The 27139-nt window shown below is 56.6% G+C and overlaps 10 protein-coding genes across 10 annotated transcripts; 5 read left to right on the top strand and 5 right to left on the bottom strand.

Annotated features, from left to right (window-relative positions):
* The first annotated feature begins 227 nt into the window (after positions 1-227).
* Positions 228-1779, top strand: CDEST_09697 (Putative heterokaryon incompatibility). Its single transcript, XM_062925856.1, has one exon. The coding sequence runs from the start codon at positions 336-338 to the stop codon at positions 1728-1730; it is 1395 nt and encodes a 464-aa protein (XP_062781907.1). The 5' UTR covers positions 228-335; the 3' UTR covers positions 1731-1779.
* Position 1780: 1 nt separating this feature from the next.
* On the bottom strand, positions 1781-3739 carry CDEST_09696 (uncharacterized protein; the record flags this gene model as incomplete). The annotated part of the gene is made up of 2 exons (XM_062925855.1): positions 1781-2268; positions 2324-3739. 2 exons carry the CDS (start codon positions 3737-3739, stop codon positions 2227-2229), a joined length of 1458 nt encoding a protein of 485 aa, XP_062781906.1. The 3' UTR covers positions 1781-2226.
* A 450-nt stretch (positions 3740-4189) lies between these two features.
* On the bottom strand, positions 4190-6693 carry CDEST_09695 (Putative amino acid permease). Its single transcript, XM_062925854.1, has 3 exons — positions 5813-6693; positions 5615-5727; positions 4190-5490 (listed from the first exon to the last, which is right to left on the bottom strand). Exons 1-3 carry the CDS (start codon positions 6329-6331, stop codon positions 4476-4478), a joined length of 1647 nt encoding a protein of 548 aa, XP_062781905.1. The 5' UTR covers positions 6332-6693; the 3' UTR covers positions 4190-4475.
* Positions 6694-7619: 926 nt separating this feature from the next.
* On the bottom strand, positions 7620-8616 carry CDEST_09694 (Putative cutinase/acetylxylan esterase, alpha/Beta hydrolase; the record flags this gene model as incomplete). Its single annotated transcript, XM_062925853.1, has 3 exons — positions 7620-7965; positions 8103-8369; positions 8420-8616. The coding sequence occupies 3 exons, from the start codon at positions 8614-8616 to the stop codon at positions 7620-7622; spliced, it is 810 nt and encodes a 269-aa protein (XP_062781904.1).
* A 2194-nt stretch (positions 8617-10810) lies between these two features.
* CDEST_09693 (Putative aldehyde dehydrogenase domain, aldehyde/histidinol dehydrogenase) lies at positions 10811-13639 on the bottom strand. The gene is made up of 10 exons (XM_062925852.1): positions 12797-13639; positions 12582-12711; positions 12483-12512; positions 12401-12415; positions 12279-12336; positions 11996-12211; positions 11855-11915; positions 11758-11790; positions 11349-11661; positions 10811-11190 (listed from the first exon to the last, which is right to left on the bottom strand). The coding sequence occupies exons 1-10, from the start codon at positions 13100-13102 to the stop codon at positions 10904-10906; spliced, it is 1449 nt and encodes a 482-aa protein (XP_062781903.1). The 5' UTR covers positions 13103-13639; the 3' UTR covers positions 10811-10903.
* A 1127-nt stretch (positions 13640-14766) lies between these two features.
* Positions 14767-16323, top strand: CDEST_09692 (Putative alcohol dehydrogenase, zinc-type, GroES-like superfamily, NAD(P)-binding domain superfamily; the record flags this gene model as incomplete). Its single annotated transcript, XM_062925851.1, has 7 exons — positions 14767-14885; positions 14983-15062; positions 15128-15148; positions 15245-15343; positions 15410-15991; positions 16075-16181; positions 16264-16323. The coding sequence occupies 7 exons, from the start codon at positions 14767-14769 to the stop codon at positions 16321-16323; spliced, it is 1068 nt and encodes a 355-aa protein (XP_062781902.1).
* Positions 16324-17765: 1442 nt separating this feature from the next.
* On the top strand, positions 17766-18068 carry CDEST_09691 (uncharacterized protein; the record flags this gene model as incomplete). Its single annotated transcript, XM_062925850.1, has 1 exon — positions 17766-18068. Exon 1 carries the CDS (start codon positions 17796-17798, stop codon positions 18066-18068), a length of 273 nt encoding a protein of 90 aa, XP_062781901.1. The 5' UTR covers positions 17766-17795.
* A 2314-nt stretch (positions 18069-20382) lies between these two features.
* CDEST_09690 (uncharacterized protein) lies at positions 20383-22750 on the top strand. Its single transcript, XM_062925849.1, has 3 exons — positions 20383-21921; positions 22010-22057; positions 22177-22750. The coding sequence occupies exons 1-3, from the start codon at positions 20780-20782 to the stop codon at positions 22727-22729; spliced, it is 1743 nt and encodes a 580-aa protein (XP_062781900.1). The 5' UTR covers positions 20383-20779; the 3' UTR covers positions 22730-22750.
* A 1-nt stretch (position 22751) lies between these two features.
* CDEST_09689 (uncharacterized protein) lies at positions 22752-24650 on the bottom strand. The gene is made up of 3 exons (XM_062925848.1): positions 24549-24650; positions 24059-24432; positions 22752-23964 (listed from the first exon to the last, which is right to left on the bottom strand). Exons 1-3 carry the CDS (start codon positions 24578-24580, stop codon positions 23540-23542), a joined length of 831 nt encoding a protein of 276 aa, XP_062781899.1. The 5' UTR covers positions 24581-24650; the 3' UTR covers positions 22752-23539.
* A 603-nt stretch (positions 24651-25253) lies between these two features.
* On the top strand, positions 25254-26900 carry CDEST_09688 (Putative xaa-Pro dipeptidyl-peptidase-like domain, cocE/Serine esterase, alpha/Beta hydrolase; the record flags this gene model as incomplete). Its single annotated transcript, XM_062925847.1, has 1 exon — positions 25254-26900. One exon carries the CDS (start codon positions 25254-25256, stop codon positions 26898-26900), a length of 1647 nt encoding a protein of 548 aa, XP_062781898.1.
* Positions 26901-27139: the final 239 nt, after the last annotated feature.

The following is a 27139-nucleotide window of genomic DNA, read 5'->3' as shown; positions in this document are numbered from 1 at the left end:
CCAAGAGAAACCCCTAAGTGCTGACTCTTCACATGCAGCCAATGGCGCATCAATACTTCCCTCATATGCTGCCTTGCTCGACCCCGATCAAGTGACGTTTAGGTCAGTCAAGGTGAATTATCCACTCACGTGCATGCCTGGGCAACCCATCGACGCAACCCCGAGTACAGAATGGGAGCGGGGGGAGGGGAGGGAGGGGACGATACTTCTTCTCAACATCAAACAGACTATACGCTGTACACAAGACGCGAACGTTAGGAAGAACCTCATTTACGCACGCGCAGGCCGTCTAATTCTTGTGAAAAGTCGTCAAATGACTCGAGGTCCGTCGAACGATGACCTCCACGGGCGCCCTTTACCCAAGCTTGGAGCGTGGGACGAGGTCAATCAGACTATTGAAAATCCACCCGCCGGTGGAAAACGAGACCCTTCGCTGCACCTTGACTGCCCAACCACTTGATGACGCGCCCCCTTTCATCGCGGTATCCTACGTCTGGGGAAGCCCGGAGCCATCCCACGAAATCAGAGTGAACGAGGCGGCCTTCCGGGTCCGGGAGAACCTGTGGCATGCCCTCCAGCAGCTCGCGCGGATCGCAAACAACGCGGACAACTGCATTTCGGAGCAGAAGAAGTCCGGCGCCAAGCTACCGCTGTATTTCTGGATCGACGCGATCTGCGTCAACCAAGACGACACCTCCGAGCGCGGCCACCAGGTCGGCCTCATGAAGGACATCTTTTCGACGGCGCATCTCGTCATCGCCTGGATAGGACTGGCGGAGGGCGGCGGCGTCGATCTGCTGTTCGACTACCTGCGAGGTCTCAAACACACGGCCCGACGGGAGCGGAACCACTACCTGCGGACCAGGAAGCGCAAGTTCTCCTTCAAGGACGCCAAGTGGTTCGTTTCCCGGCCGTACTGGTCCCGGATCTGGATCGTGCAGGAGTTCACCCTGGCCAAGGAGCTGTGGGTGTTGTGCGGCTCGTCCGCCATCTCCTGGGCGTCGCTGCAGCAGTTCAGGCCCTTTGGGATCTCGCAGCAGACGAACCTGGGCTTCAAGCACCTGTCGAAGCAGGAGCACCACCACAGCATCGAGAAGCACGTCGAGAGCTGCAGGGAGCTGTCGAGGCTGCGGAGGTCCTGGCAGACGGACCCGAGGCGCCCTTCGTTCACGGACAAGGAGCCCGGGTTCGGGGCGCGGCCGCGCCTCACCAGGCTGCTGGCCTTCTCCAAAGACTACCACTGTACGGACCCGCGAGACCGGGTCTACGGGCTGCTGGGGCTTACCGAGACCGAGGACGAGGCGCGGATCCCGGCCGACTACGACATCACGCCCTTCCAGCTCTACCACCGCGTCATGTTCCACCTCAAGCAGCAGGGGCAAACCTTCCACTCCCAGCTCTTCCGCCAGAGGCTGGCCCAGGGCCTCCAGATCGGCGACCACGACGACCTCCCGCGGTCTGATTTCGTCTACGAGGCGGTCGCCAGCCGCTGCGTGCGGAAGCTGTTCGCCACGGAGTCGACCATCTGGCGGGACCAGTTCCTGGACGACGTCACGGACCATCTCGAAATGGAAGGGGACCGGGAGGACGCGCAGGAACTCTTCACTCGGGTGAGGTGCCACTTCCGGTCGTTTCCCTCGGAGCACGACCCGGCGACCTGGGAGCTGTTTGAGGACGCTCTCAAGACGGCCCTGCAAATCAAAACGAAAGCAGAAAAAAGAAGGCCTTGAAGTGGTGGGCAGTGAGTGCCCGGTAGCTTCACACAGAATACCCGCCTCCAGCAAGATGCAGACTGCTGGGCTTGGGCGAACGCGACCTGGCGGTTTTCATTACGTCTGCGGGGTTCGAGACGTGTAGGTCCTACACTGTCCGTTTTCGAAGAGAGCGAGAAGCAGACTATTATGCAGAATGATGTGGTCTTGCATCGTTTGAATCAGTCGCCCATAGTCTATAAAAAAAAGGGGGCTTCTGACAGTCTTTAAAGTAGTTTCACTGATACCTAGATCCCGTTCAATGCAGGAAGGCCAGCAGTCTCCAACAACCGCTCTGAACAGATTCTAATCATTACACGTTTCGATCATCATGGTCGTGTACACCTGATTCCGGTGGGTGCTGAAAACCTTTCTTCTCGCGGAAGAACACACAACAACTCCGTGGCGATGCCCAGTCAATCCAAATGTCCTACGATGCGATGGCGAGCGTCCGTGTCCCTACGATTCTCTTGCCTCATGCTAAAGGCATACTTGTAATCAAAAGACACAACGAGTCCTGGAGAGCGTCGTTAGCAAGCCCATTCAATATAACCCTGTTGTGATGGACCTACTGTTTCTACAACCTTGAACGCTCCAGTAGTGAAGGAGGGCGAAGCGACGCTATTACTGCGAGGCTCTGGATCGTCCGCCTCTGTCGACGGTTTCTGCTGCGTTTCTGCAACCTGCTGGGCACCTTCAAAAGACACGAAGGTGTCGAAACCCCAGAAAGAGCCTGTACTATCTTCACTTGCTTCCTGCTGTTCGAAGGCCATACGCCAGCTTGAGACGTTGAAGGCTGTCTGACCGCCGGGCTTGACTGAAGAGAGGTCGCCCCCACTGGAGACCTGTTTGTAAGGTATCGTTTCTGCCGAAAGAAATCGGGGTTCGGTCTGTATGTTTCCCACTTGAGGTCTACAGTGTTCTCCCACGTGGTGTGCCATTACGCATTGGTCCTCTTGGCTGTGAATGGGTCGTCCGCCGGGGCTTGGGAAGTAGCTTTGGTTCCATGTCATCGTTGAGGTCTCTGCCCCTGAGAGCGTATTGCCATCTCTTTCGATTCCGTTGGCAGGTTGAGGCCATACAATTGCGCTCATCGCCTGAGTCGTACTGATGGATACATCCGGCCACTGGACTCTTCTTTTCGGTTCATTTTTTGCCGACGTCAATCTTCTGCCCCCATTGCTGCGATCCGTCAACGATATTACCGGCTCTTCGACCTCCCAGGTGATGAGAAGACAAACGAGCCCCTTCGGCTTGAAGAGTTCGTCGTTCATGTTTGTGATGAACTTGTTCATCACCGTGGGCTTCCCGAGGCTGTTCTTCATCTCGACGGCCTTGCAGACCGCCATGGACATGAATGGATCGCGGCGCATGCCAGCGCACACGTCCGCGAATCCGCCAAAGCTGACGGCATGGGCGCGCGGTTTCAACTCGGCGACCCTGTTCAGCTGGCTGATGAAGCCCGAGAACGACTTCTCGCCGACGCCGGCGCTCCGTAGTGCTGGCGAGTAGTCGCAGACGAACCCCCGCGCGCGGGTCGTCGCGGATCGTCGCTGCGGGATGATGACGGGGTACGGCAGGTTTGGGGCGAACGTCACAGCTTCTTCGGGCTCCTGCGGCGTAGACGGTGCTGGGCTCAGGACGTCGATGGTCTCGACCTCGTGTTGCCGTAGGACATCGAGATACTGCTGCAGCTCACTGGCGAATCCGAACCCGGGATCCTGCTGTCCGCGCCTCTTGACGGCCTGTGACGACTCCGGCCCGGGTTCTGCTCCGGTGGGCTTCTTGACGTTCCAAGTCGGATCTTCGTGCTGCGCTTTTCGTTTGTCTCGTCGGTGTCGATACGTTGTCGCTGACAGTCCAGTTCCGGCCGCCGGGCTTTGCGCAAGTTGAAGCTGGAGACTGCGGGTGATGTCCTCAGGAGTCGAGGGCGTTTGTCTGCCTGTCAGATTGTTTGACATGCTCAAGACTACTGACACGGGACCCATTGCGAATGAAGAAGACACACTTCATTCTCCAAGAAGCGACGGGATTGCTCGTGCCAGGGCATCTGACGACGGGTGGTGGTGTTGATGTTGATGTTGATGCTGATGGAGAAATCGGAGTTGCGGCCGTTTATGTCCACACAACTAAAGCCGACATGGCACAGGGTCCAAACACCCGGGGTATGCAACCAAGGGGCGGGACTCGGATTCGGACCCTGAATTCTTTGTGTTCTCGTCTCAGCTGACTTGCATAACCGAGTCCGATGGATGCCCAAGGACCGCCGCATCTGGCGCAAACGCATCCGAATGCGAAAAGGGGGCCCGGGCTTTACTTTACACCCATCACCAACACCACCAACACCACCCTCCACCCACCACCACCACCATCCATCCAATGCCTGGCTCCAGAGTGAACGACGATACTGTCTGCATGCAAGAGTGTAACTAGAAAATGGGGGATCGGAGGCTTTCGTCATTTCAAACGTTCAACTAAGGGGTATCGAATATAAACTACATCAAATCCGTCGAGGCACCAGTGACCGGCCGGGATCCAGAGACTTAAACGTTTCGCAACGTTTCGGTCGGGGGCGTGGTCGCCACCGCCTTGCCTTATTTTGTAAGTGTAGCATATGACGGCGAAGACAAGACACATTTTTCCATCCTCGGATCCGACATCTCACACCATGACCATGACCAAAGGCCGCGCGCCACAACTTCACTAGCTTTCCAGTCGATCGATCTAGAAGCTTTTCAGCAGCCGTCTCCACCACGGGAGTCTGTCCAAATCATGCTCGCCCGTCTCGATCTCCCGGGACTCGTCCAGGTCTCTCCGCCGACCGGAGAGCAGGTCGATCTCGCTCGTCCGCCAGAAGTGCGTCTTGAACCAGAACTTGTACCCGAACCAGATGAGGGGGAACAGGGGCAGAAGGATGTAGGCGTCGACAAACGACCCGGCGTCGAAGGGCGACAGCGTCGTCCAGCCCTGGACGATGGCCAGGAAGATGTTGGCCGCCAGGCCGAAGTAGGCGTTCCAAGGGTACCACAGCGACACGAACGGCAGCGAGCTTTCGGCGTGCCCCTGGGCCTTCCACGCCTGGCGGAAGCGGATGTGGATGAAGGAGATGGAGCCCCAGACGAGGAAAGTTGAGACGCCGCTGAGATTGACGATGTACGAGTAAGCCTTGCTCGCGCCGGTGCTGATGTTCATCATGGACAGGGCGCCGCAGAGGTTGGTGAATACGATGGCCGGGATCGGCACCCCGCGGCCGTCCGTCCTGCCCAGGATCCTGGGCGCTTTCCCGTCCTGGCCCATGTACAGAAGCGTGCGGGAGCCGATGAAGATGGACGAGTTGCAGGCGCTCAGGCAGGTGACGAAGATGAAGGCGTTGATGAGGTGCACGCCGCCCTCCCAGCCTGCGTTCTGGATGGCGACCGTCATGGGGCTCTTGACGGCGCGCGACCCGCCGTTGACGAGCTCGTCGGCGTTGGCCGGGCAGGTGAGGCCGAAGAAGAAGGCCGAGCCCATGTAGATGAAGATGATGCGCCAGAAGACCTGCCGGATGGCGAGCGGCACCGCGACGCGCGGGTTCTTGGTCTCGGTGGCCGCGACCGCGACGGACTCGACGCCGGCGTAAAAGGTCGAGCAGAAGACGAACACCTTGGCGACGCCGCGGAAGCCGTCGGTGAAGGCGCCGGGATCCCGCCAATATCGGAATCCAAGGGCGTCCTGGCCGGGAATCCCTCCAGCGGCGTAGCTACAAAGAAGGAGGTGAACTGTTAGCGGGCATATAAAAAAATAGACAGGCTTTTGTTTCTTTTTGTTTCGTTTTGTTTAATCTTTTTTTTTTTTTTTGAGAAGATGAGCAGTTGGTTACTTACACGATGGAGAAAAGGAAGTAGGCGACCAAGCCGATGAGCTTCATCAGGGCCAGCCAGAATTCGGCCTCTCCAAAAGCCTCGATGCCGAGGAGTTGGAAACCTAGGAAAAGAGTCTTGACGGAGTTGTTAGTTTCGTCCGTCCTTTCATCCGCCAAAAGAAAAACACATTTTTGAAGGGGGGGAGGGGGCCAAACACACCCAGAAGATCAAAAAGTATCCCCACAAGGGCACTTTGTCACTCCAAAAGACAAAGATGCTGGACAGCACGTTGTACTCGTTGGCCAGGACGCACATCCAAATGATGAAGTAGTTCCACCCGAGCGCGACGCCGAACCCCTTGTCGACGAAGCGGTCCGCCAGGCCCGTGAAGGCGCCGCCCGTGGGATACAGCGTCGTGAGCTCGCCGAGGCTCTGCATGATGCTGAAGGCGATGATGCCGATGACGCCGAACCCGATGAGCAGGGCCGCCGGGCCGCCGTTGGAGAGGGCGCCGCCCGCGCCGATCAGGAGGCCCGGGCCGATGATGCCCGCCAGGGCCATCATGCTGAGGTGCCGCGTCTTCAGGCCTCGTTTGACGCCGCTGTGCGGGTCAAAGGCGGAGAAGTCGGCATCCGTCGAGTTCGAGTCGTCCCCGTAGCCGCCTCCGAATCCGCTGTGGCCAGTGGCCTCGATGACAGGGACGCTGTCGTCCTTGTCGTAGGCTCGGTACTGCGACATGGTGACGACGAGGGGGCCGGAAAAATACCCCAACTTGCGGCGGTCGTTGAAACTTGGAACTGATGATCCCCGATTCCCTTAACTGGCGTCTCCCTCGTAATCTGACATGAGGGGGGGGGGCGAGGGGAAGTCTTCCGTGTAGTTTGCTTACGGACGTTCTGCTGCGCATCAACTTGTGGCTGGGAATTGAAGAAGGGGTTTTAAAATAAGATAAAATAACCTCGAGGCAGCCAGACCCAGTCTCCCGGGCCCGGGACCCTCACACGTGCATTACCGCGAGATAAAGAGCCGTGGGAAAATCCTTCAGTTGCGCCCTTTTTGATTCCCCGAAAGCGTTCAGAGCGGCAGGTTATGATGGCGGATTTGCGCCGCGCAATCGCGTCATCGCATGTCGACACCTCTAGAACGTCTCCTATTGGACACATGATGGGCTCCCATCGTTCGAGACCCGCTCAGCTGCCGGATTAGTGCGGGGGGGATGGAGAGAGAGAGAGAGAGAGGCTTTCTCCGGGTTGCCCACCACCCGTTTATCGTCGTCTTTGGGAAGCACTCCATTACATGTTGATATCAGGCATTGTTGCAGATAGGTTGCCCCCGTGAGAAGAGCTAATTTGTGAGATGAATGGTGTGTTCACGAGGCGTTTAAACGGCCGAAATAGTGACGTGGAGCGAGTCATGGGCTTCCTCGTCGTACGGACACTCATGGAGTGAGAAGAAGCAGGGCCAACATGCCTTCTTTGCCATTTGTGTAATCACAGAAACTATGATTCAGGCTCCCCCTTTCCCGATAAACATACACACGCATAGAAAGAGATCTGACGATGTAAGTGGTGAGCTAAAACTGCTCAAAGGTGCCAGTTCGGTTCGCGTTCGCATCCGGGTTTGGTTGGATAGACGCAGGTAATCGTTAAATGAGTTGGAATGCTCGCTGGGAAGAAAAAAAGTCTTCGAACTCAAAATATTGGCTCTTTGGAGCCAATCATAATGACACCGACTGACTCGTAGGCCATGGCAGCCCATTCTTGTTCAAGCCGATCAACTCATTCCTCGCTTTTCGTGGCTCCAGTCGTCAAACACACTTCTTGACGTCCAGAGAGTTGAGGAAGAACAGCCGAAATCATTGACTTAACCTGCGAATCCGGACTATTTGCTTGTTCAATTCGGGTTTCGCAGATCCACAGCCACTAAACTAAGCGTTTGAGGCATCTCCTGATAGGATTGTTTTCCGCAGCCATTGAGGATTTCCTTTTCAAACCCGATCTAGCGTAGCACTGTTAGTTGTCGATGCCTACGGGATCTTTCGAAGAGAGACAAGCTCACCAGAGACCCGTTGGATTACGAATCGAGTAGCCGCTGACGCATCTTCGCCACAGGTCAAATGGTCGACGGTGATGAAGCAGCCGCTGCACGCGGCATCGTTCTCGTGGCAAATGGTTTTGGTCTTTCCGTCTGCTCCGGGGATGGCCGCTAGGTTTGCGGGATCTCCAAAGGTCAAGACCGAGTTGATCTTGGCCATCGTTCCGGCAGGAAGACTCTCGGCGGCGCTGCGGACCACAAGGGCAACCTGCGAGTCGCCAGACATGGCAATCTTTGTGTCGGGGCACTGGGCGACAGCTTGGTTGATGAATCGGGTCCTAAGCAGGACTGGTTAACTTTTTTTCTTCTCTCTCTCTCTGCAGGGAGAGAGTAAAAACGCCTAAAGGAAGGGTGTAAGACAACAGCTGTTCACCACTCATCTTGGTGGTCGGGCTAAGCACATGCTTGGACACACTCCGTGCCGTTCCTGTTGAACCCGGTTAAAGTGACGGGATACTCTATGCCCTGAATGGCGACCGACCTGCCTCCAGGTTGTTCCTTGAGCGCATCGAAGAACGGCGGTCCCGTGACAAGGCCGATGTTGCCGGACTTGGTTGTTCCGCGTGCAAACACCACAGTGATGTCGGCGCACGCGACGTTTCGCGCGAGGTTGTCTCTGGTCGTGTCGATTCCGACCGACTGGACCAATTCCTCCTTGATGGGGGTCAACAGCTTGCCCGCGCTGTCGAGTGCCGCCGCGCCGGCTGGCAGTGCGCTGACCACCTCAGGAACGCGTTCAAGGCTCCCGACGGGAGCTTGGCCAAGATATCGGGGATGTCTTGAACCTGCGCGTCTTGGCGCAGCTCGAGATCCGAAACTTCCATGGCTGGCGTGTCCTGCCAGATAGACGTCATCTCGCTCGTCGATGTCGGGGGGGCATGGACAAACGTTGCAGGGTGAAGCACGAGAGCTCCGAGTAGGACGCCCATGTGGCGGATGCTGCAAGGGGCTAGAAACATCATGAATAGGGCCTGAAATCAACTCAATCTGTGAGCATGGTCAATTATCAGACTCCTGAATAACTCATTGGAAAAGTATATCGGCCCATATATGTATTATTGGGCCCTCTTGGGGGTGGGCGCTTAGATCAGTAGAAAGTTATTGGTCTCCCAGCTTAAGCGATGATTGTATGCTCATCTTCGGGCCTAGGTCTATGGTTTACCCCTGATACACGGTTGAATTACAGAGACATCCCGCATCGGTTGCCGAATTGGTCATATGACAGAGGGTGCTAAGTCGAGACCGAACAGAGGACAAAACTAGTGCTGGTAAGAAGGCCATAGGGAGTCGCGTCGGATGACGTGGACCATTGTCAATACGAAGACTCCAATGTCATCGTTGGAAGACTGTGATGCCACAAGTCAGGCAATGCTTCTCAAGCTTTGACATGGATGCGAGGCTACATCGAGGAAATATTGGCACTTCTTTTGAGAAATCATGTTGCGCCGAGGCAGATGGCCTTTTCACATCCAATCCAAGCACACAGATCACCGCCGATGCAGGAGGGGCGGGTCACAGAAATACTTCTGCAAGCCCTTCAATTGTGAGATAACCTCTCACCCTCATGTGCAGCGGGGGCATGGAGTAGTAGTTGCCCATATTATCATGAATGTTCGTCTGCTCCGTTGCAATGAACAATATTGGAGGATCATCTCAAAACGATGTAAAAAGCTTATTGACCATCTGTTCGCGCCGTGGCAGGTGATGTTACTAATAATTGACAAGAGTTTCGAGGCCCCTTGGTTATGGCCAAGGGGAATACGGCGATACTCGGACCTGTTTCGCAACATCTCATTTCAAAGCTGGTGTGCGGAAATCACGATCTTCCAAATTGAGTCAGGATATGTGAGAGGACTCCTCTTTTATTTTGCAATTTACTAAACATCTTTACCAAAAGGGAGTAAAACTTGATTGTAGAGTAGGAAAAGCTTCTCTGAAGTTCTCAGACTAGAATGCCAAGTCTCTAACTCTCACAACGATATGTGCGAACGGAGCTGCTGCTAGTAAATCAGTCACTATGCCGAATTTGAAAGCCTGGGAGCTATAAATGTTGAATTTCATACTTCTGGTTCTGTCGCTGTATTGATTACTGCTACCTAGGCGAGAAAGTTGTGAACTGTCCCTTGCGCGAAATAGGTTTGTCTGACGACGGAGGTTTAGACGATCCCTGTCTTGTCTCTCCTCTGACATTATGTCCATTTAGCCAAGTGTTGTTATTTGGTCTTTGCTGGTTGCTAGAGTCATCAGTTCAAGCAGAGTCCAATCCTCAAGCTTCTTTGTCATAAGATCCACTTACCCTTTGGCAAGCAGCACGTTCAGCGCAAAAGACACTGATCTTCGTTATCCTCGTGAAACGGATACTAGGGTATTCTCCTCGCTTTTTTTTTGTGCCATGCCAGTTCATTGAATGACTATGTTGGCTACTTAATTACTGGACTTACTTCTACGTCAGTCAATGAATAGATCGGGGGCGTCGGCATTGGGTGACTGGACTAGCCTTCAGTCAAATGACTTATAGCATGGTAGAGACTCTATCTACAGCGAGTTCTACCTTGAGCCAGGAAACCCCTCCAATACTGGGCAAAAGATCCTAACAATGGAACTTTCCTACCAATAGTCAACGCCGATCCCAGCGATCACTCCAGTTTTGGGTCCCTCCCCCCATTCCCCCATGTCAACTTAGCAGCTTACAAGGCCCGCCCGGCCTCAACACCGATCGCGGAACTATTGCCGTACTTGGACATCGCGGGTTGCGCGTTGGAAGACGGGTCTCCGTCCCCGCACGTTAGCTTACCTGACGCTGCAGCTCACAGTTCCCATGGGAGGGGTCCTGCAGAACGGACTTGGGCTCCGCCAATGGCCAACGGCGAAACCTTACGTGGCGACGCTCTCGCTCCATAAATTGCTCCAGAAATTGCTCCAGAAAGCGGCCGACGGTAGGTCGCGCCGGTGTCTGTCTGTCTGGTCTGGCCTGGCCGGAAGGATTCGCCTCAACGGAGTCATCACCGGTGTAAGTCCACGCCTGTCTGGGTGCTGCGAAGCCGATAGTTTCTCCTAGTCTAGTTTGCATGGAGACTAGAAAGGTGCGCGCAAAAGGGCGCACATTCTTACAAGTGTCAAGACGTGTGTGTTGTATTGCTTTATTTATTACATCATGATCGCGTAAAACGCAGGCAGTCAATCGGATTCCCTTCCCCCTCCCCCCCTCCTCTCAGTTCATGCCTTGGTGACATACAGAGACTGCACGTTGCAGTACGCCTTCAGGCCGCCAGCGCCGTACTCGTAGCCGATACCGCTCTGCTTGTGGCCGCCAAAGGGCGCGTCGTACTGCAGCTCCAGGTGGGTGTTGATCCAGATATTGCCGGCCTTGAGCTTCTTGGCGATGCTCTGAGCCTTGTCGAGGTCCTTGGACCAGACCGAGGCGCCGAGGCCCATGAGGGTGTCGTTGGCGCGGCGGATGACGTCCTTTTCGTCGCTCCACTTGAGGACGGGGAAGACGGGGCCTGGGATATACCATGTTAGCTTTGTTGGGGATTTACCTTGTTGCTTTGGGAGAAAAAGAAAAAGAACGCCAGTGGGAGAATAAGAAAAAGGGGATCTGGAGGGGGGGGCGAGAGAAATTGAGTTTCCCCGTGCATGTACCACCAACAACACCACTTACCAAAGGGCTCCTCGACGACGATCCTCGAGTCGTCGGGCGGGTTGTCGACGATGGTGGGCGTGATGAAGTAGCCCTTGCCGTGAGAGGAGGCGGATGCCGTAGACCCAGCGACGACCTTGAGCTTCTGCTCGTCAATGTCCTTGAGCAGCTCCTTGACGCGGTCGAACTGCATCTGGTTCTGGACGGGGCCCAGGACGCTGCCTTCCTGCTGGCCGTCTCCGATGGGCAGGTTCTTGACGAAGTTGGCGATCTCGGCGACGAGCTCGTCGTAGATGGCTTCGTGGATGTAGATGCGCTTGATGGCGACGCAGACCTGGGTCACGGCGGGCAGCGTCAGCGAGTCGGGTCCCGGCTATGCAAAGCAAACCACGGGGGAGGGGGGGGCTTCTGATAAGCCGATTCAACGTACCTGTCCAGAGTTGTACAAGGCGAGCATGGCAATCTGAGCAAGAAGTCAGCATGAGATTCTGCATACAATCCAAGCACGAAACATCCGATCGACTGACCTTGGGCGCAATAGCCTTGACATCAACGTCCGGGAGCACAATGGCCGCATCGTTTCCACCCCTGTTAGATCACACACAAACACACACGGGTCAGCCATCCGCTCGCCGTCTTCATGTCCCGTTTTCAACAACTCCACTTACAGCTCCAGGGTGACACGCTTGAGGGTCTTGCTGCAGCTCTCCATGACGCGCTTTCCGGTCGCGGTCGAGCCGGTGAAGCTGACCTTGTCGACGCCCGGGTGGGAGGTCAACCAGGGCCCGAGGTTGTCGTCGCCGCTGAGGGCCTGGAAGACGCCGGGGGGGAAGAACTGCTGAGCGAGCTCGGCGAGCTTCAGGTCGCAGTAAGGAGTGAAGGGGCTTGGATCGTGTCAGCTCGTGGGCCTTTTGGCTAGGCGCGGGGAGGGGGGGATGTATGGGGGCTTACGAGGGCTTGAGAATGAAGGCATTTCCAGTAACCAGGCCGGGGCCAATCTTGCCGCAGGCTGCGTTTCCCATATCAGTACGACAACATTTGCGCTGAAGAGTATCAGCCGAGAAGGATCATACCGAGAAGGACGGGGACTTTTTTTTTCAAATGTTAGCAACCTGGTCTACGAAGTGAAGTCTTTGAGTTTGAAGGATGACTTACAGTTCCAAGGGACAATGCCGACGGCGACACCTGGATTCCGGAGTCAGTCTCTTATCTGTAAGCAGAGCCGGGGTTGAGTTGAGGGTATATTCTACGAACCCAAAGGCGTGTATCTCGTGATGACCCGGCGGTCAGGGTTGTTGTCCACGACCTCTTCGGGGAAGGACAGGTTGGACATTCCCTTGAAGTGCTTGGTGGCCTCGGCGACCTCGAACTGTGAGAATTGGAGCTGTTCGCGGGGAGTGTCAGCTACGACTGAGGACGGGCGACGCGTGCGTGCCGTTCTTTTCACGGAGTGTCTCGGTAGGACTCACGGCCTTGCCCTGCTCCTTGGTGAGCATCAGCGCAAACTCCTCGGCGTGCGCCTCGATGGCCTCGCCGAATCTCGCGAGGGCCTTCTGGCGCTCCTCGTACGGGGTCTCGGCCCAGGCTTCCTGGGCCTTCTTCGCCGCCTGCACGGCTCTGTCGACATCCTCCGGGGTGGAGACGGGGACCTCGGGGTTGGCCTCGAGGGTCGACGGGTTCACGCTGTATCTGGTCTTGCTGGTCGTCTCGAGCTTGCCGTCGATGACATTGTAGAACTTGGTCCAGTCCAGCTTGGACGTACCGTTCGTGGCCATGATGGGGTATGGGTAATGTGGTTCTGGATGTTTGGCTGGTCGAAGGGGGAGCGGGAAGTTACGTTGCGGACAGGACGTGATGTGGGAAGGAGAGGTCAGGGTCGGATGCTTGTACTTGAGAACTTGGCTTGTACAAAAAAAGATCGGGTGAAGAAAGCGCAGGGAGAGGAGAAGAAGTAGAAAAGGGGAGAGATATTCTCTCTATGTCTCTCTCTGTCTCCCTTTTCCCTCTTTCTCTCTCTCTCTCTCTCTCTTTCTCTCACTCCGCTTGCAGGCTTCTTCCCCTCCCCTCGTCCTTCTTGTTGGGCGTAAGAGGGGTTGACAACTGCTCACTAAGAATATGCAACAAGGAACCGGTGGAGGATGTGGACAGAGCAGGGCCCAAAAGCAAGGATTCCATGTCACCTAGCCGAGGCGTGTCGTCCGGAACCCCACCGGCGATGTCACGATGGACGTAGACTATTCGCGATTGACATAGACTACTCGCAGGAAATGGAGTCTGGCTCCGCGGGAGGCGGGGCACAAGGGGGAGGCCTGGGAGGGGGGAGGACCAGACAGCCCATTGCCATTTGGGGTAGTTCACCGATGGGAAAAGTCCCCTTGGTTGAGACTGATCTTCTGGGTGTTTGTGTTTGGACTGTTTCCGTTATTGTTTGTTGTCCCACCAAAAATGCCTACCAATACTACGATGTACGCTTGTGTGTCTGCAAGTTCCACCGCACCGACAACACATCAGACTACCACCGATATCAGCCAAGCCAAGCTGAGACGGGGCCAACGTTGAAACGCGCATCTCTTGATCGGCTTGTGGGAATCCCTTCCCCTCCCTAACCCCCCCCCTCCCCAAAAGCTACGTACCTTTTATCGTTTCTTTCTTTCATTCTGCTCTACCTGTACTTTGAGTTGCCGACTTGGTTGCTGGCCATGCTGACACAGATTCTGCTTCTGCCGCGGTCGCTCTCAGATCCTGTGAGGGGGGCCGGGCAGGGGGAGAGAAAAGTTGGAGACGAGAGAAGATGAGACGAAAAGGGTTCGGCAACGTGCCGTTTCTCCCCTCTCTCCTCCGCCCTCCTCCGCCATTCAGTGGCTTCTTCCTCCGCCGTTACTCTTGTTCTTGTGGTGTTTCTTGAGCTGAGAAATACTGACTCGACCCCTCAATCTGCGCCGTGCCGCGTCTACCACCTGGCTCGCCTCGTGCTGGTTTTGGTCATGCCTCCCTTCAAGGTTGGCCATGCATACAGATTCAGGCCGAGCCGAGCTTTCCCAGCCGATTGTTGGTCGATGGTTGGCTGATGATGGTGTTGGTCCCGCCGGCTCGGCGCCGGCATGACATGGCATGGCATGGAATGGCAGACGGTGCCCACTCCATCCTCTCCCCTCGTGTCCTCTGCTTCGGCAGTTGTTGCGGTGCACTGCCGGCCCTTCGCGAGGTGACACTTTGGAGCTTGATCCCGACGATCTGGTTCAAAGAAGGCATTGTGTGAAGGGGTCCAGTTCTACATGTTGCATCCATCTGTCTCATAGTTTCGGCGTGTACCCGCGGGTGCCCGGTTTCCCGACGAATATAACGACAATGGCATCCCCCAATGTTGTCCAGAGCCATGTTCCCCAACCCGGCGACAATATTTGAATCGTTGACATATCGCTATTATATGGCGACCACCATGGGCGGCGAGAGCAGCTTCAACCGCGCCGTCGTGTACACGGAGCCCGGCACCACCAAGACAGAAGTCGTGGAACTCCCGATTCCGAAACCTGGCCCGGGAGAAGTCCTGGTTCGTCTGTGAGTCCTTTCCACCCCTTTCCCCTGGTCTTGTTTGTCCCTCAAGATGTTTCATGTTTCTGTTCGGTTGTTTATATCGAGGCACTGACCATTGTAGGCAGTACTCCGGGGTCTGTCATACTGATTACGGGTTTTGCATGAATGCATTCTCATCAGTACCCTTTCCTACACCCACAGGTATGTCACTGAGGTCACAGATTGCCGTCGTGTATGTAGCCCGGATTCTAACAGCAGTCTCACAGGACAAGTTGGTGGTCACGAAGGTCAGTGAATTTTGAGTCTTGATGGACGACACCTACATCAGACAGAATGGAACGCATCCTTTCTCCCTTCTTGCAAGTCACTGACGCGGGACCCAGGAGTCGGCGAGGTTGTTGCTGTTGGAGCTGGCGTCGCATCACCCGCAATCGGCAGTAGAGTAGGCATCAAGTACGCCGCCGATGCGTGTCTAAACTGCGGTACGCTGCCCTCGCGCGCGACATCTTCCCGGAGAACTTGGCACTAACAGAAATCGTCCCGCCCAGACCGTTGTCTCCAGGGCGGCGAGTCATCATGCGCCGAGGTCAAGCTATCGGGTTACTTCACGCCCGGCACCTTTCAGCAGTACTGCCTCTCGACGGCGCGATATGTCACGCCGGTCCCGGACTCCCTGGACTCGGCGCAGGCGGCGCCCCTGATGTGCGGCGGACTCACCGTCTACACCGCCCTCAAGCGCGCGGAAGCCCGCCACGGCGACTGGGTCGTGGTCGCCGGCGCCGGAGGGGGTCTCGGCCACCTGGCGATCCAGTACGCGCGCACGCTCGGCTGTCGCGTGCTGGCCATGGACCTCGGCGCGAAGGAGAAGTTCTGCCGGAACCTCGGGGCCGACGAGTTTGTGGACTTCACGACGTATCCCACCGAGGGCGGCCTCTCGGCAGCGGTCAAGGACATCACCGGCGGCGGCGCCCGCATCGTGCTCATGTGCTCGTCCAACAAGAAGGCCTATGTGCAGGCCCCGACGTGGCTGGGTTTCCGGGGCAAGCTGGCCTGTCTCGGCGTGCCCGAGTGCAGCAGCGTCTTCATTGCAGACGTTGACCCCCTGCTTGCGGACGAGCTTACTATCTTTGGTACGTCCACGTTCCGGCTCGGATGCTCTCGGCCAAGTTTACGAAGCTCTTGCTAAGCGGGTGACATATTTGAACATGAACAGGCGTGAAGACCGGCAACCGACTCGAAGCCAAGGAGTGCTTGGAGATCGCGGCGAGGGGCAGTGTAAAGACTCACGTCCAACTTCGGCGAATGAGAAGTCTGACAAAGGTAAAGGCCGGACCCCGAGACCGATCGAGGCGACGATCAATGATGAGATGGGGCAAACGCTGACCGGATGATGACCTTGCAGATATTCACCGAAATGGAATCTGGGGAAATTCAGGGGCGAGTGGTCATAGATCTGAAGTAGAACATGCAAATACCTCGTAGACTACATCCTACTTACTGCCGAAAACCTAAATAATATATTGACTTCGTCTCAAAGAATCACGCGAGCTCCACGCTGAACTGATGTGAAGGGGCAAACCATGGTCCAGATTTCTCGTCCAGGCCCTTTTCATCATCCATTCGTCCCCGATCGGAACGTGGGACACACGACACGCCAAGACAAGGGAGGAGTCCTCAGCTCGCGTGCCGATCGTCAGCTCGAATTAGAGTTCGTTTCCCGCTCATAGCCGTTGGGGGACTCGCAATCCGGCTCGTGGAGTCGGCAACTCGAGCCAGCGTCACGCGGCCGCCACCGCGCCACCGCTCGCTTGCCGCCAATATAAAGATAGTTGAGGCTTAAATCAGCCCATTGCGGGGAAGTATGAACCGAGAGATTCCCCCTCCGGATCTACGGATGCAACATCGAGAAACGGACGGGATTAACGGGCGGCGTCTCGCAAAGAAACAAAGACCCGCGACCCGGCGATCGGGTACCACCGAAACTACCGAGTCAGTAATCATTGAGGATTTTAAGTCGGCTCTCGGCACAGAAACAATAGGGGATTCTCCATCAGGCCAGCAAGACCTCAAAGAAGTGATCAACGTCCAGGCTCTGCCAGGACCCGACGATGCGTCGAACAGGGCCAGGAGAGTGATGAGAATGGTCAAACTGCCTGACTGGTTCTCTATACAGGAGTTTTTGTGATGCATGAGAACAACAGATTATCTGACTCGATTTGACGTTGACAAGGTTGATTTCAGGGTGATGATATCCGCCTACGCGACCCCAAGTCGCTTGTTTGTATTGGCCTATTGGGAACATTGACGATACGCTTCTGATGCGAGCCGTCGCCATGCGGCCGGCTCATCCACTCTGTCGCTACGCCATGTCCAAACTACACTAAGTAATCCTAGTGGTGCAAAACAGTATGAACTTGCCTTGTGATTGTCCTCCTCTCAGTTTCAATGCCGTCCCTCGCTTTTGGCATGTCACTTGAATACGAAACAATATGGCTAACCCGAATCTCATCCTGGCTCATTGCCTCGTCTTCCTGGTGGGGACGCAGCTTCATCTCTTCTTCTTCTCTTCCGCGAGGCAGCATGGGATACCGCCAGCACCGACCTGAAAAGAAACTTTGTCTTGGCCACAGGTTTGCTCGCCGCCACTCTTGACCGGCTGTGGCTCCCAGGACTTTTCCGAACAACGTTTGCTGCGCTGACAAACCGCCATTTCTCTTATTGGCGCCCTTGTTGCGGGAATCTATTGCAGCTTGTTGGCCTATCGTGCGGCATTCCACCGGCTGAACACATTTGAGGGACCGTTCTTGGCGAGACTGTCCAACCTATGGATCACTTGGCGGGCAGTCAAGGAACTGCATATGTATTGTGGAAGTTCAAGACCTCAACAACAAGTACGTGGATATTATCAAGATTGGTGAGAACATACTGTGGCTGATGGGACAATCAAACCACTGCCCTACATGTCTCTTCGCCTTGGGCCCTACTGAGTTGTCCATTATCAACCCCAAGGCAATTATGCTAACTCGCTCGAATCGCCCCCACCCTGCACCAAAGGCCCGTGGTACGGCGTCCTCTATCCCATGTACTCCTTGCAGCTTGTCCGAGACAAGTAGGAGAATGCTCAGCGCCGCGAGGCTTGGGATCGGGGGTTCAGCTCCAAAGGTAACACTCCTCGGTCATGGAAACGCCGTTCCAGTCGGAATGTGACGTCTGACGTCGCCGACCAGCACTCAGAGACTACGAGTTCCGGGTCGCAGATTACACCAACCAGCTACTCTCGCAGATCGGACGCACACAGGGGGCGGAATTTTAGTCTCGCTGACTAGTTCAACTTTTACAGCTTCGACATCATGGGAGACCCGGCTTTCGGCAAGTCCTTTGGCATGCTGAAGGAGGGCATCAAGCACTACTTCATAGCCTCCCTACATCAAGACACGCAGTCTATCGGCATGTTCAGCCACGTGCTCTGGCTTTTCCCCATTTAGAGGAACACGTCAGTGCTAAACGCAAACAACAAGCGGTTTCGGGAGTTTGTCAAGTCTCGGGTGGACGAAAAAATCAAGGTGGGCAGGGCGAGCACATTTTGTCCGGCAAGGCCGAGACAGATGTGAAATATTGATGGACGAATGTCACAGAACCCACCCCACCGTTCCGACGTCTGTTTGTAGATACAGGAAGACTACAAATTGCTCGAGAGGCCGACGTGGCAAGACAATTTCAACTTGTACGGCGATGCCTACCTCATCATTGTGGCCGGAAGGTAATCATCTCTCGCCCCCGCTCCGGGAACAACTTCTTGTGTCACTTAAGCTATAACGAGCCAAGAGTCTGAACTGCCTAGTGACACAACCGCCGCATCCCACACTTGTCTCTCTTTGAACTAGCTCAGAGACCATGAGTTTACGGCCGCCTCAGGGAGAAGATCGACGGCTGTCTCGCCCGGTATGCGGAGCCTGAACAGACTGAGTTGTCCAGGCTCCCGTACCTGCAGACGTGCATCGATGAGGCTCTGAGACTTCATCCCCCGGTGCTGTCGGGCGTTCAGCGCCTGACGCCACCCAAGAGGCATGGAGATTGACGGAGTGTTCATCCCGGGGAACACCATCCTCGAGCTGCCTACATACACCATTTTCAGAGGCAAGTCTTTTGAAAGTCCCAACTCGCTTAGACCCCTCGCCCCTGTCGTGATTTGTGATTCTTGACGGGTTGTGCCCGTGGCAAAATAAAAAGAAGGAAAAAAAGAACCCCCCCCCCCGCAGATGAGCGCATGTTCTCGAAGGCGGACGGGTTCATTCCCGAGCGATGGACTACTCGGCCCGATATGGCCATAGACCCTGCGGCTTTTGTATCTTTCGGCACGGGTAAGCACCTAAACCCCACGTCGCGTCTTGAGCTCTATGAGAGTTCTGCACGTCAACAGATCTGACGAGGCGTCGAGCACTCTACAGGCAGATATTCCAATGTCGGGAAGCGGCTTGGGCTGATGGAAGTACGGTACTGTGCTAGCCAGATCGTTCACCGGTATGACGCGGTACGCGGGATTTTATCGAGGGAGAAAGGGATGGGTTTACCTCGTCGGTGCCAGAGCTCAAACTGATTTTCCAAGCTGAGGGAGGCTTCTTAGCACGAGAATTAGAATGAGATGGCGGTCTGGATGGAGGTGGCGCCCCGGGCAGAATGTCTCATCGAGCACCCCTTCCTAGGCAACGACTTATGAAGCGAGGTATCCGGCGGTGCATCATAAGTGACGTCCACATCAACCACACGACGTCTAACTCGACAACCAGCGGAGTTGCCACCTATCGTTGGTTGCTGTGGCGCTGGTGTGGCTACACAAGGTGGATGACATGCAGGGTACAGAGTAGTTAAGAGAGCGGACCCGGCAGTCGCTTAAGCTTTTTGACAGAGAGACGAGGAATGCTTAAGCGTACTAATTTACCCCATTTGAAGAAAATCGGAAATGGGTCTGGAACAGCCGGCATGTGGCAACTAAGACATTCCAAGACGCGTGTGCCTCGCTGCCGGCCCTCGATGACGGGGGTTCCTCGATCGTCTGATTCGCTGCAACTTCCAGATGGGCAAATTGGAGTTGCGGAGGTTTGACGTCCGAACGGCCAAAACTCTATCTATCCAAACAAGCACACGAACGAACGCGCGAAACCTACCAGGGCAGAGTTTCGGCCCAACGGCACCGGCAAGTCCCATTTCAACTCGTCAGTTGGTCAGTTGTTCAGTTGGTCAATTAGTCCAGGACAGACGGACGGACAAATAGACAAACAGACAGACAGGCAGACTGGCAAGGCAACGCGAGGAAGTCCGAGGAGACGCTTGGTATCCAAGCCAGGTGAAGAAGTGTCAGATCCACGGCCCAGCAGATCAGAGATCGGAGACCAAAGGGGTAGAACAAGGTTGCCAGCATTCTATTCCACATTCTCCGCACCCTTGCTCTTGGACGCTGTCTTTCTTTTCTCCCCCCTCTCCGCCCCCCCTTTCCTCCTCCGCGCTGCGAAAAGTGAATCCTATATTCTGAGAAATTGACCCTGCTGTTTGGGAAAATAAGCTTTATGGTCATCCCTTCAACTATTGGTTTCCGCCTTCCTCCTCTAATTAGTTGTGTCTGTATATCATTGACGTCCGCTCGATCCACTTCGGCACATCTGCTGTCAACCTTCTTCGACGCTATCTAGGCCCCCCGTCGTTCTTACATTGTTGTGGTTGTTATTGTTGCCATCCGATTCTCTCTTTGCGTTGACGTATCCGGATTCTCCATCTTTCCCATACAACCAGCCGGAACAGAATAGAAGAAGACGAAGCACGTCACACACCGCCGTAGTTGTCTGCGACCCCTTTCCCCGGCGCATCCGCGCTCTTCTGCCTTCTTTGTTTTCCGTCCTTCTTCTCACTCACTTTTCGGGGCTATGGCGCCCGGTGGGCATCACGACGATGACGCCCCCACCCCAGCATCGGCATCCAGTGCTCCGCCAGCCAAGGTTCCCTCGGAAAAGGAGCTAGCCCGCAAGATCCGGAAGCGCGAGCTCGACCGCCGCGCCCAGAGACAGGCCCGCGAGCGCACGCGCAACCGCATCGCCGAGCTCGAGGCTCTCGTCAAGGAGCTCAGGAAAGATGACTCAACGAGGCTGTCGGCGTGCATGGAGCAGCTGGCCGCCGTCACCTGCGAGCGAGACCGCCTGCTCGACGCCTTCAAGTCCATCGATCAGACGATCCGTAACCATGTGCTGCCGCCGAGCCGTCCGTCGCCCCTGGGAACGGGAACCCGAACAACAACAGCAGCAGCAGCAGCAGCAGCAGCAGCAGCGAAGCTACCATCCCCCGCGCCACACCCAAGATCCCTGCCGGACCCTCGGGATGTGATTCGGGACCCGATGCAGACAGGGCTCCCGGCGCACTCGTACGCGGCGCCCATTGGTCTGCTGCCTCAGACCCCCTCCTCCTCCTCTGTCTTCGAAGCCCACGCGTACCACGGCAGCGGTCAGGGGCTCGTCGGCAGTGTGCCGAACGGGCTTTCGGCGACCAGCCTACACGCGTCGAGCGTCGACGCGCCCAGCTCTACGTCGGACAGCCAAGACTTTGTCGACAACAACGACGACGACAACAACATCGACAACGATGACGGCGACAATGACGGGGATGAAGCCCACGACGACCCCAGGGTCATCGTGCCGCCGCCCGCTACGCCCTGCGACTGCGGAACGGTTCGGACGCCGGCCGGGTCGTCTCCGCCCAAGGTCAACGTCTGGCGGGCCGTCAACCAGGTCTTGTCCAAGCGGTGCCGCATATCGAGGAGGGCGCACGCGGCCGAGGACGTCGACGACGAGGACATACCCGTGCGGGCGATCCTCGAGGGGTGGGAGGCGGCGGCCGAGTCGAGGCCGCTGTCCAGGCTGTGGAAGAAGCTGCGCAGGGTCGACGAGCTGTGTTTCCAGGTCTGTCCCCCGACGGAACGGCTGGCCATCCTCCGGATGATGCATCTTCTGCTGCAGTATCACTCCGATCCCACGCCGGACCGCCACGCCAAGTTGCCGACGTGGTTTCTGAAAAGGTATATATCGAGAGACCGTCCGTCGCGCGCAACGAGACGAGAAGGAGATGTATGGGATCACTTCCGCTGACGCGATACATACGCCTAGGCCATCGCAAGCAATACCTCACTCCTATGCAATCGACTTCTTCGTTTGGTAAGTAGCTAACCTTCTGTTTCTGTCTTTCTTTTTCTCTTTTTTTCTCTCTGTCGCTCTCTCGCTCTCTACCACGTCTCATCAACCGAAAACGGCGACGCTGACATGTCGCCATCCAGGCCCGGCGTCCGAGAGCGTTTTGTCTTTGGTCAGCACCACTACTGCAACAACCAGTTCTGGGACCTCTTCAGCCCGAACCTGCACCTCCTCTGGCCCTTTGAGTTCCGCGACGCCTACAAGAAGAGCGTGGTCACGGGCCAGTACCAGATATCGCCCATGTTCGAGCAGCGGATCGCGGACATCAACGCGTGGACCATGGGCGGCGACTTCTTCGCCCGCTTCCCCGAGCTCGTCGCCGACATCCCCTCCTTCCAGTCCGTCCTCCGGTCCATGTCGCCGCCGCCGCCGCCGCCCCTCGCCTCGCCGGTGCCGCAGCAGGCCTCCCTGTCCCGGCTCAAGGAACGCGGCGAGCGGCTGTTGCTCCTCGAGCAGCAGGCCGCCGCCGAGGAGGACCAGTCGACGCAGGAAGGCATGGATTGCACGCACGCCATGCAAGCGTTTCCCCCTGGCCTCTATAGCATGGCGCCCCCGGGGTTCATGGACGAGTTTATCCCTCAAAGCTTCGATGCGACCGGGGACGGTTCGTACGAGCCGATGTCCGGGTACTTCTAAGTCGCGGCACCGCCGACCGGCTAGGCAATAAGAAGCCAAGTGTCATTCTAGTCACACTTTACTCGGGCCTCATAGGGTATCATTTCTTCCATTCAGCGGGTCAAAGTTGAGTAGATCCAGGTCACTGGCTTTTCCCGTGTCGTGAGAAGCGTTTAACAGTGGCGACGTGCCATCAACTCGCAACACCGCTAGGCAGGCCAGTCGGGACACACGGTCCGACTGCATGAGAAGTCGCAAAAGATACTGCGACGTAACCTAATAGACCTGAGCGTACCACTATTCCGCATTGCACACCACATGTGTTGGTACTATTCACCGGAGTCGAATCTCACAGCACCAAGATGGAAACACCACGGCGAATCACGACACTTCCTCTCGGATTCTTGAGGTTGAAAACGAAGCAAGAGCTGCCGTCTGTGCCCCTTGTCCATCAGAGGACGACGCTGAAATATTGGGACTTCATCCGTGGGTCTCGGACACCAAGTATTTCGGGTTGGGATCATCCTGATGTGCGATCTTGGAACTGTAAATGCATGCTGCGTGATCAGACTACATGTCCGGCGGGCGGCTCCCGACGGCCTACGAGCTGAGCAGCATGTAAAGACTTGGACTGTCTGAGATCCGAAATACAAGAATCAATGAGACAAAATCAGAATGATTACCGGCTGGTCGGACGACTCAAGCCATGTGTCCGTGTGCTGTTCCGTAAGACTCGGGTTCTGCTCTCAAAAAGCGCAGCCCAGTTGTTCCCGGCACGACAACGTCCCCTTTTATTACAACTCAAGCTCCCTTCCCCCCTGAAAACGCCATCTATGAAAAGAAGGTTGTAGGCCTCTCCAAGAGCTCACCATCCAAGATAATGTCGACCTTCTCGTTGTAAAAGCACAACAGACCGGCTATGCCCGCGCTCTCGTGGGTCGGGAGCCTGTAGTACCAGATCAAGTCCCTGTGCTCCTCGCCGTCGACTACGACATGGTAGTACTCGGCATCGCCCTTGTAAGGGCATTGCGTGACGAGCTCGCTCTTGCGGAGCGCCGCCTGGTCGACCGATGCCAACGGAAGGTAGTATCTCGTGGGCAGGCCCGTCTCCAACAAGTGGACGGCGAAGTCGGTCTTGGCGACGGTCTTCCCGGCCACCCTGACCTCGACCGGCCGCGAGGACGGGAGGACCTCGATGCGCTTGAAGGGGTCTTTGGGGTGGACGTAGATGGGCGTTTCCTCTTCCAGCCATCCATCTGGGTTTGTCGTCGTCGTCAGCAAATCTTCTGACGGGGGGGGGGGGGGGATTCGAAAAGAGGAAAAAACCCATCTCCCGCGCGATAGCCTTACCCATGCTGCCGAACTCCAGTCGTACCATGCCCCTCAGCACGCCGCCGAGCTCCCCGTCTTCGGAGAACCTCAAGGCGCGGTCGGTCGCGACGCTCTCGCTGCCGTTCTTGCCAGGGATGGTGACTTGGACGACATGTGCCGCCACGGCCGAGGCATCCTTCGGCGACGGGATGTCTTGCTTGTCCTCCCAGCTGCAGTTTCGGAGCTCCGACGTGGGCACATAGTACTGAGGGTAGGCAACATGCTCCCAGACGTGGATCGCCTTGGTGGTGTCGACAATGTACGTGCGGTTGAGTATGACACGGACGCGCCGAGAAGTGGGTTGGCTCTTGTGAGGGCCGTTGGTGAGCAAATGCCGAGCAAGCTCGGGAAGACTGGGTTCTCATTAGTACATGGTCATATAGTGCATGATATCCGTCACCGTTCTTTCGCAAAAATCATGGTATGAATAAGGTCAGCGGCAACTCGTTGGGTCCGGAACTGTACTCACTCGGCTCGAAACTGCCCTGGCTTCGACATCATGAAGTTCTCTTCCGTGAACAGATAAATAACGCGGAAAGCTGGATACCCCAGGGAAAACAATCAAAAGAGGTTCATGGCTCGCTCTTTGTGTTGCATACAATCTGGAACACCCTCATGGCGCTGCCACTCAACCCCGCATTCCATATCAGAGTGACGTCTGGCATTTTTACATAAGCTTTGTCAAGAGCCCCGACCGTCCATGCCACTGACTGATTACTGGCGGCTCCCGTCGCCGTCTGCAGAGCCCAGACCCGTGGCCGGTGATAAATAACACCAGCAAAGAGTGATGTTTGACGTTGTCCAGCTCATCAGGCAAACCCAAACCGTTGCATCAAGCTCGTTTCGATTGACTGTCATATGAACAAGACTAGATAGAGTCAGCCCTACGAGTGAATGTCTGAGACAGCCGAGAGAGGCTTACTGGTCTTGTCAAGCCATCACGCTATCAAACGGGATGAGATTGGTCAGATTCGGTATTAATACCTTCGTCCCGCCGGGAGGTGGGGTCACGGACACCAAGGTCACCCGAGAGCCCGCCAACGCCTCCTCGATCCAGCCCCCTTTCTTAAGGGAGCGTCCTCCGTTGGTTGTCTCCACCGGCAGGGCAGCCTCTTGTGTACATTCTGTCCCCTTCATGGCCGGTTTTCTCTTCTCGGTTGTGCAAATATACGATATGACCGAACAAGCCGCAGCTCGCCGTTCTTTGCTGGCCGGACTACTCGACCGGGCCGTCGGGTGGGTCCTCGGTCTTCCGGCCGAAACCTCCGGCTACACGATCCAGGCCATCAAGGTACCCCTCCCGGACGGCGCCGCACTCGCCGCCGACCTTTACCGGCCTACGGATCACGACCCCCTCGGTACCGTTCTCGTTCGAACCCCCTACGGCCGCGGCATCATCTTCTCGCTCGTCCTCATCCGCATCTACGTGGCCCGGGGATACCAGGTCCTCTTCGTCAGCTCCCGGGGCACCTTCGGCTCGACAGGCGTCTTCGATGGCGGGCGCAGCGAGGCCGACGACGGCCAAAACGTTGTCGCCTGGATGAGGTCGCAGCCCTGGTACACCGGCACCTTCGCGACCATGGGGTCGTCCTTCCTGGGTTTCACGCAGTGGGCCCTGCTCTCGGATCCCCCTCCCGACCTGGTCGCCGCCGTCATCGGGATCGCGCCCCACGACTTTGCCGAGCGCCTCTGGGGCACGGGGGCCTTCGCCATGCAGCAGCACCTCTCGTGGAGCGACACGATCGTGCACCAGGAAACGCGCGGCCTCTGGCAGCAGCTCACGGCCATGAGAGACGCCGGCCACCTCGATCCGTTGACGAAGAGCGTCCCGTTGGAGCCCGCGCTGAGGCGCTACTTTGGCGACCGGGCTCCGTGGCTGTTCCACAACATCAGCCATCCGGACCTGGACGACGAGAGCTGGGCGCCGCTGAAGCACGGGAAGGCTCTCGAGAAGGCCGATATCCCCATCCTGCTCACGACCGGTTGGCACGACATCTTCTTCGAGCAGACCATTGAGCAGTACCACGCACTGAACCAGCGGGGCTGTGCCGTCGCGCTCAGGATCGGCCCCGGGGCCCACTTGGACGCCTACGGCCCGGGGGATTCGGCGAGGGAGACGCTCCAGTGGCTCGACGCCCATCTCGCCCGGAAATCCACGGCCGACAAGTTCCCCGCCGTGAGGGTTCGCAGGTGCGGCGACGCGCCGGAGTGGCTCGAGCTGCCCAAATGGCCGCCGCCGACGAGCCATCGGGAACTGTTCCTCGCGGCGGACGGGAAGCTCGGCCCCGAGCAGCCTGTGGACGCGGGCGTCGCCGCCTTCACCTTCGACCCTTCGGACCCCACGCCGACCTTCGGCGGTCCCATCATGATCGGCGGCGGCAGCGTCGACGACACGGCGCTTGCGCAGAGGGCCGACGTCGTCACCTTCACCACGGCGCCGCTGACGGAAGCCCTCGACATCATGGGGAGGCCGTCCGTGGACCTGGTCCACTCGAGCGACAACCCGTTCTGCGACCTCTTTGTCCGCCTGAGCGTCGTCGATGCCCAGGGCAAGTCGCGGAACGTCACAGAGCAGTACAGGCGCCTGACCGCCAGCCGTGACCCCAAGCTGATTGCGATGGACCTCTTCGACACCGCATTCAGGGTCCCGGCCGGCTCCAGCATCCGCCTGATTGTTGCCGGCGGCAATTTCCCCAAGTACGGCTTCAATCTGGGATCAGGGGAGGATCCCGCCACTGGAACCACCTTACGCCCGGCTCGGCATACGGTGCATTTCGGAAGGGGAAGCGATTCGTGTCTGGTGCTTCCTGTCTCGAGCTAGTCACGGGCTTGGGGATTGTTTCTCAACAACTAGTGAGGGGGTTTTGACTTTGTGTAGTATGTTGTATCACATCATCGTCTCCACCTCCATAGACTGGCGTACTTGGCACCAATGGATGGTGTCCCCTCCAGATACGTTCTCGACCTGACTTATCCGGGTTATCACTATGATTACTGGAGCAACTTATGATTCTCAATTCTCGAGTCAAGCTTGACGGTATATGGAGTTTATAGTTGACC

This window comes from Colletotrichum destructivum, chromosome 6 (genome assembly GCF_034447905.1).
Source record: "Colletotrichum destructivum chromosome 6, complete sequence".
Lineage (NCBI taxonomy): Eukaryota > Fungi > Ascomycota > Sordariomycetes > Glomerellales > Glomerellaceae > Colletotrichum > Colletotrichum destructivum.
Note: the sequence above shows the minus strand (reverse complement) of the source record. Positions and strands in the feature narration are given on the sequence as shown.

Bases quoted from the DNA above. Each gene is read 5' to 3' on its own strand.
- CDEST_09697 (XM_062925856.1), top strand. From the start codon at position 336: ATGACCTCCACGGGCGCCCTTTACCCAAGCTTGGAGCGTGGGACGAGG.
- CDEST_09695 (XM_062925854.1), bottom strand. From the start codon at position 6,331: ATGTCGCAGTACCGAGCCTACGACAAGGACGACAGCGTCCCTGTCATC. The intron at 5,728-5,812 runs GTGTGTTTGGCC...AACTCCGTCAAG, and splicing joins GATACTTTTTGATCTTCTGG to ACTCTTTTCCTAGGTTTCCA. The intron at 5,491-5,614 runs GTAAGTAACCAA...CCTTCTTTGTAG, and splicing joins TACTTCCTTTTCTCCATCGT to CTACGCCGCTGGAGGGATTC.
- CDEST_09693 (XM_062925852.1), bottom strand. From the start codon at position 13,102: ATGGCCACGAACGGTACGTCCAAGCTGGACTGGACCAAGTTCTACAAT. The intron at 12,212-12,278 runs GTAAGCCCCCAT...ACACGATCCAAG, and splicing joins GCCTTCATTCTCAAGCCCTC to CCCCTTCACTCCTTACTGCG. The intron at 11,916-11,995 runs GTAAGTGGAGTT...GTGATCTAACAG, and splicing joins AAGCGTGTCACCCTGGAGCT to GGGTGGAAACGATGCGGCCA.
- CDEST_09690 (XM_062925849.1), top strand. From the start codon at position 20,780: ATGGCGCCCGGTGGGCATCACGACGATGACGCCCCCACCCCAGCATCG. The intron at 21,922-22,009 runs GTATATATCGAG...ACATACGCCTAG, and splicing joins CCGACGTGGTTTCTGAAAAG to GCCATCGCAAGCAATACCTC. The intron at 22,058-22,176 runs GTAAGTAGCTAA...GTCGCCATCCAG, and splicing joins GCAATCGACTTCTTCGTTTG to GCCCGGCGTCCGAGAGCGTT.
- CDEST_09689 (XM_062925848.1), bottom strand. From the start codon at position 24,580: ATGATGTCGAAGCCAGGGCAGTTTCGAGCCGA. The intron at 24,433-24,548 runs GTGAGTACAGTT...ATGAGAACCCAG, and splicing joins CCAGGGCAGTTTCGAGCCGA to TCTTCCCGAGCTTGCTCGGC. The intron at 23,965-24,058 runs GTAAGGCTATCG...CGACAAACCCAG, and splicing joins ACTGGAGTTCGGCAGCATGG to ATGGATGGCTGGAAGAGGAA.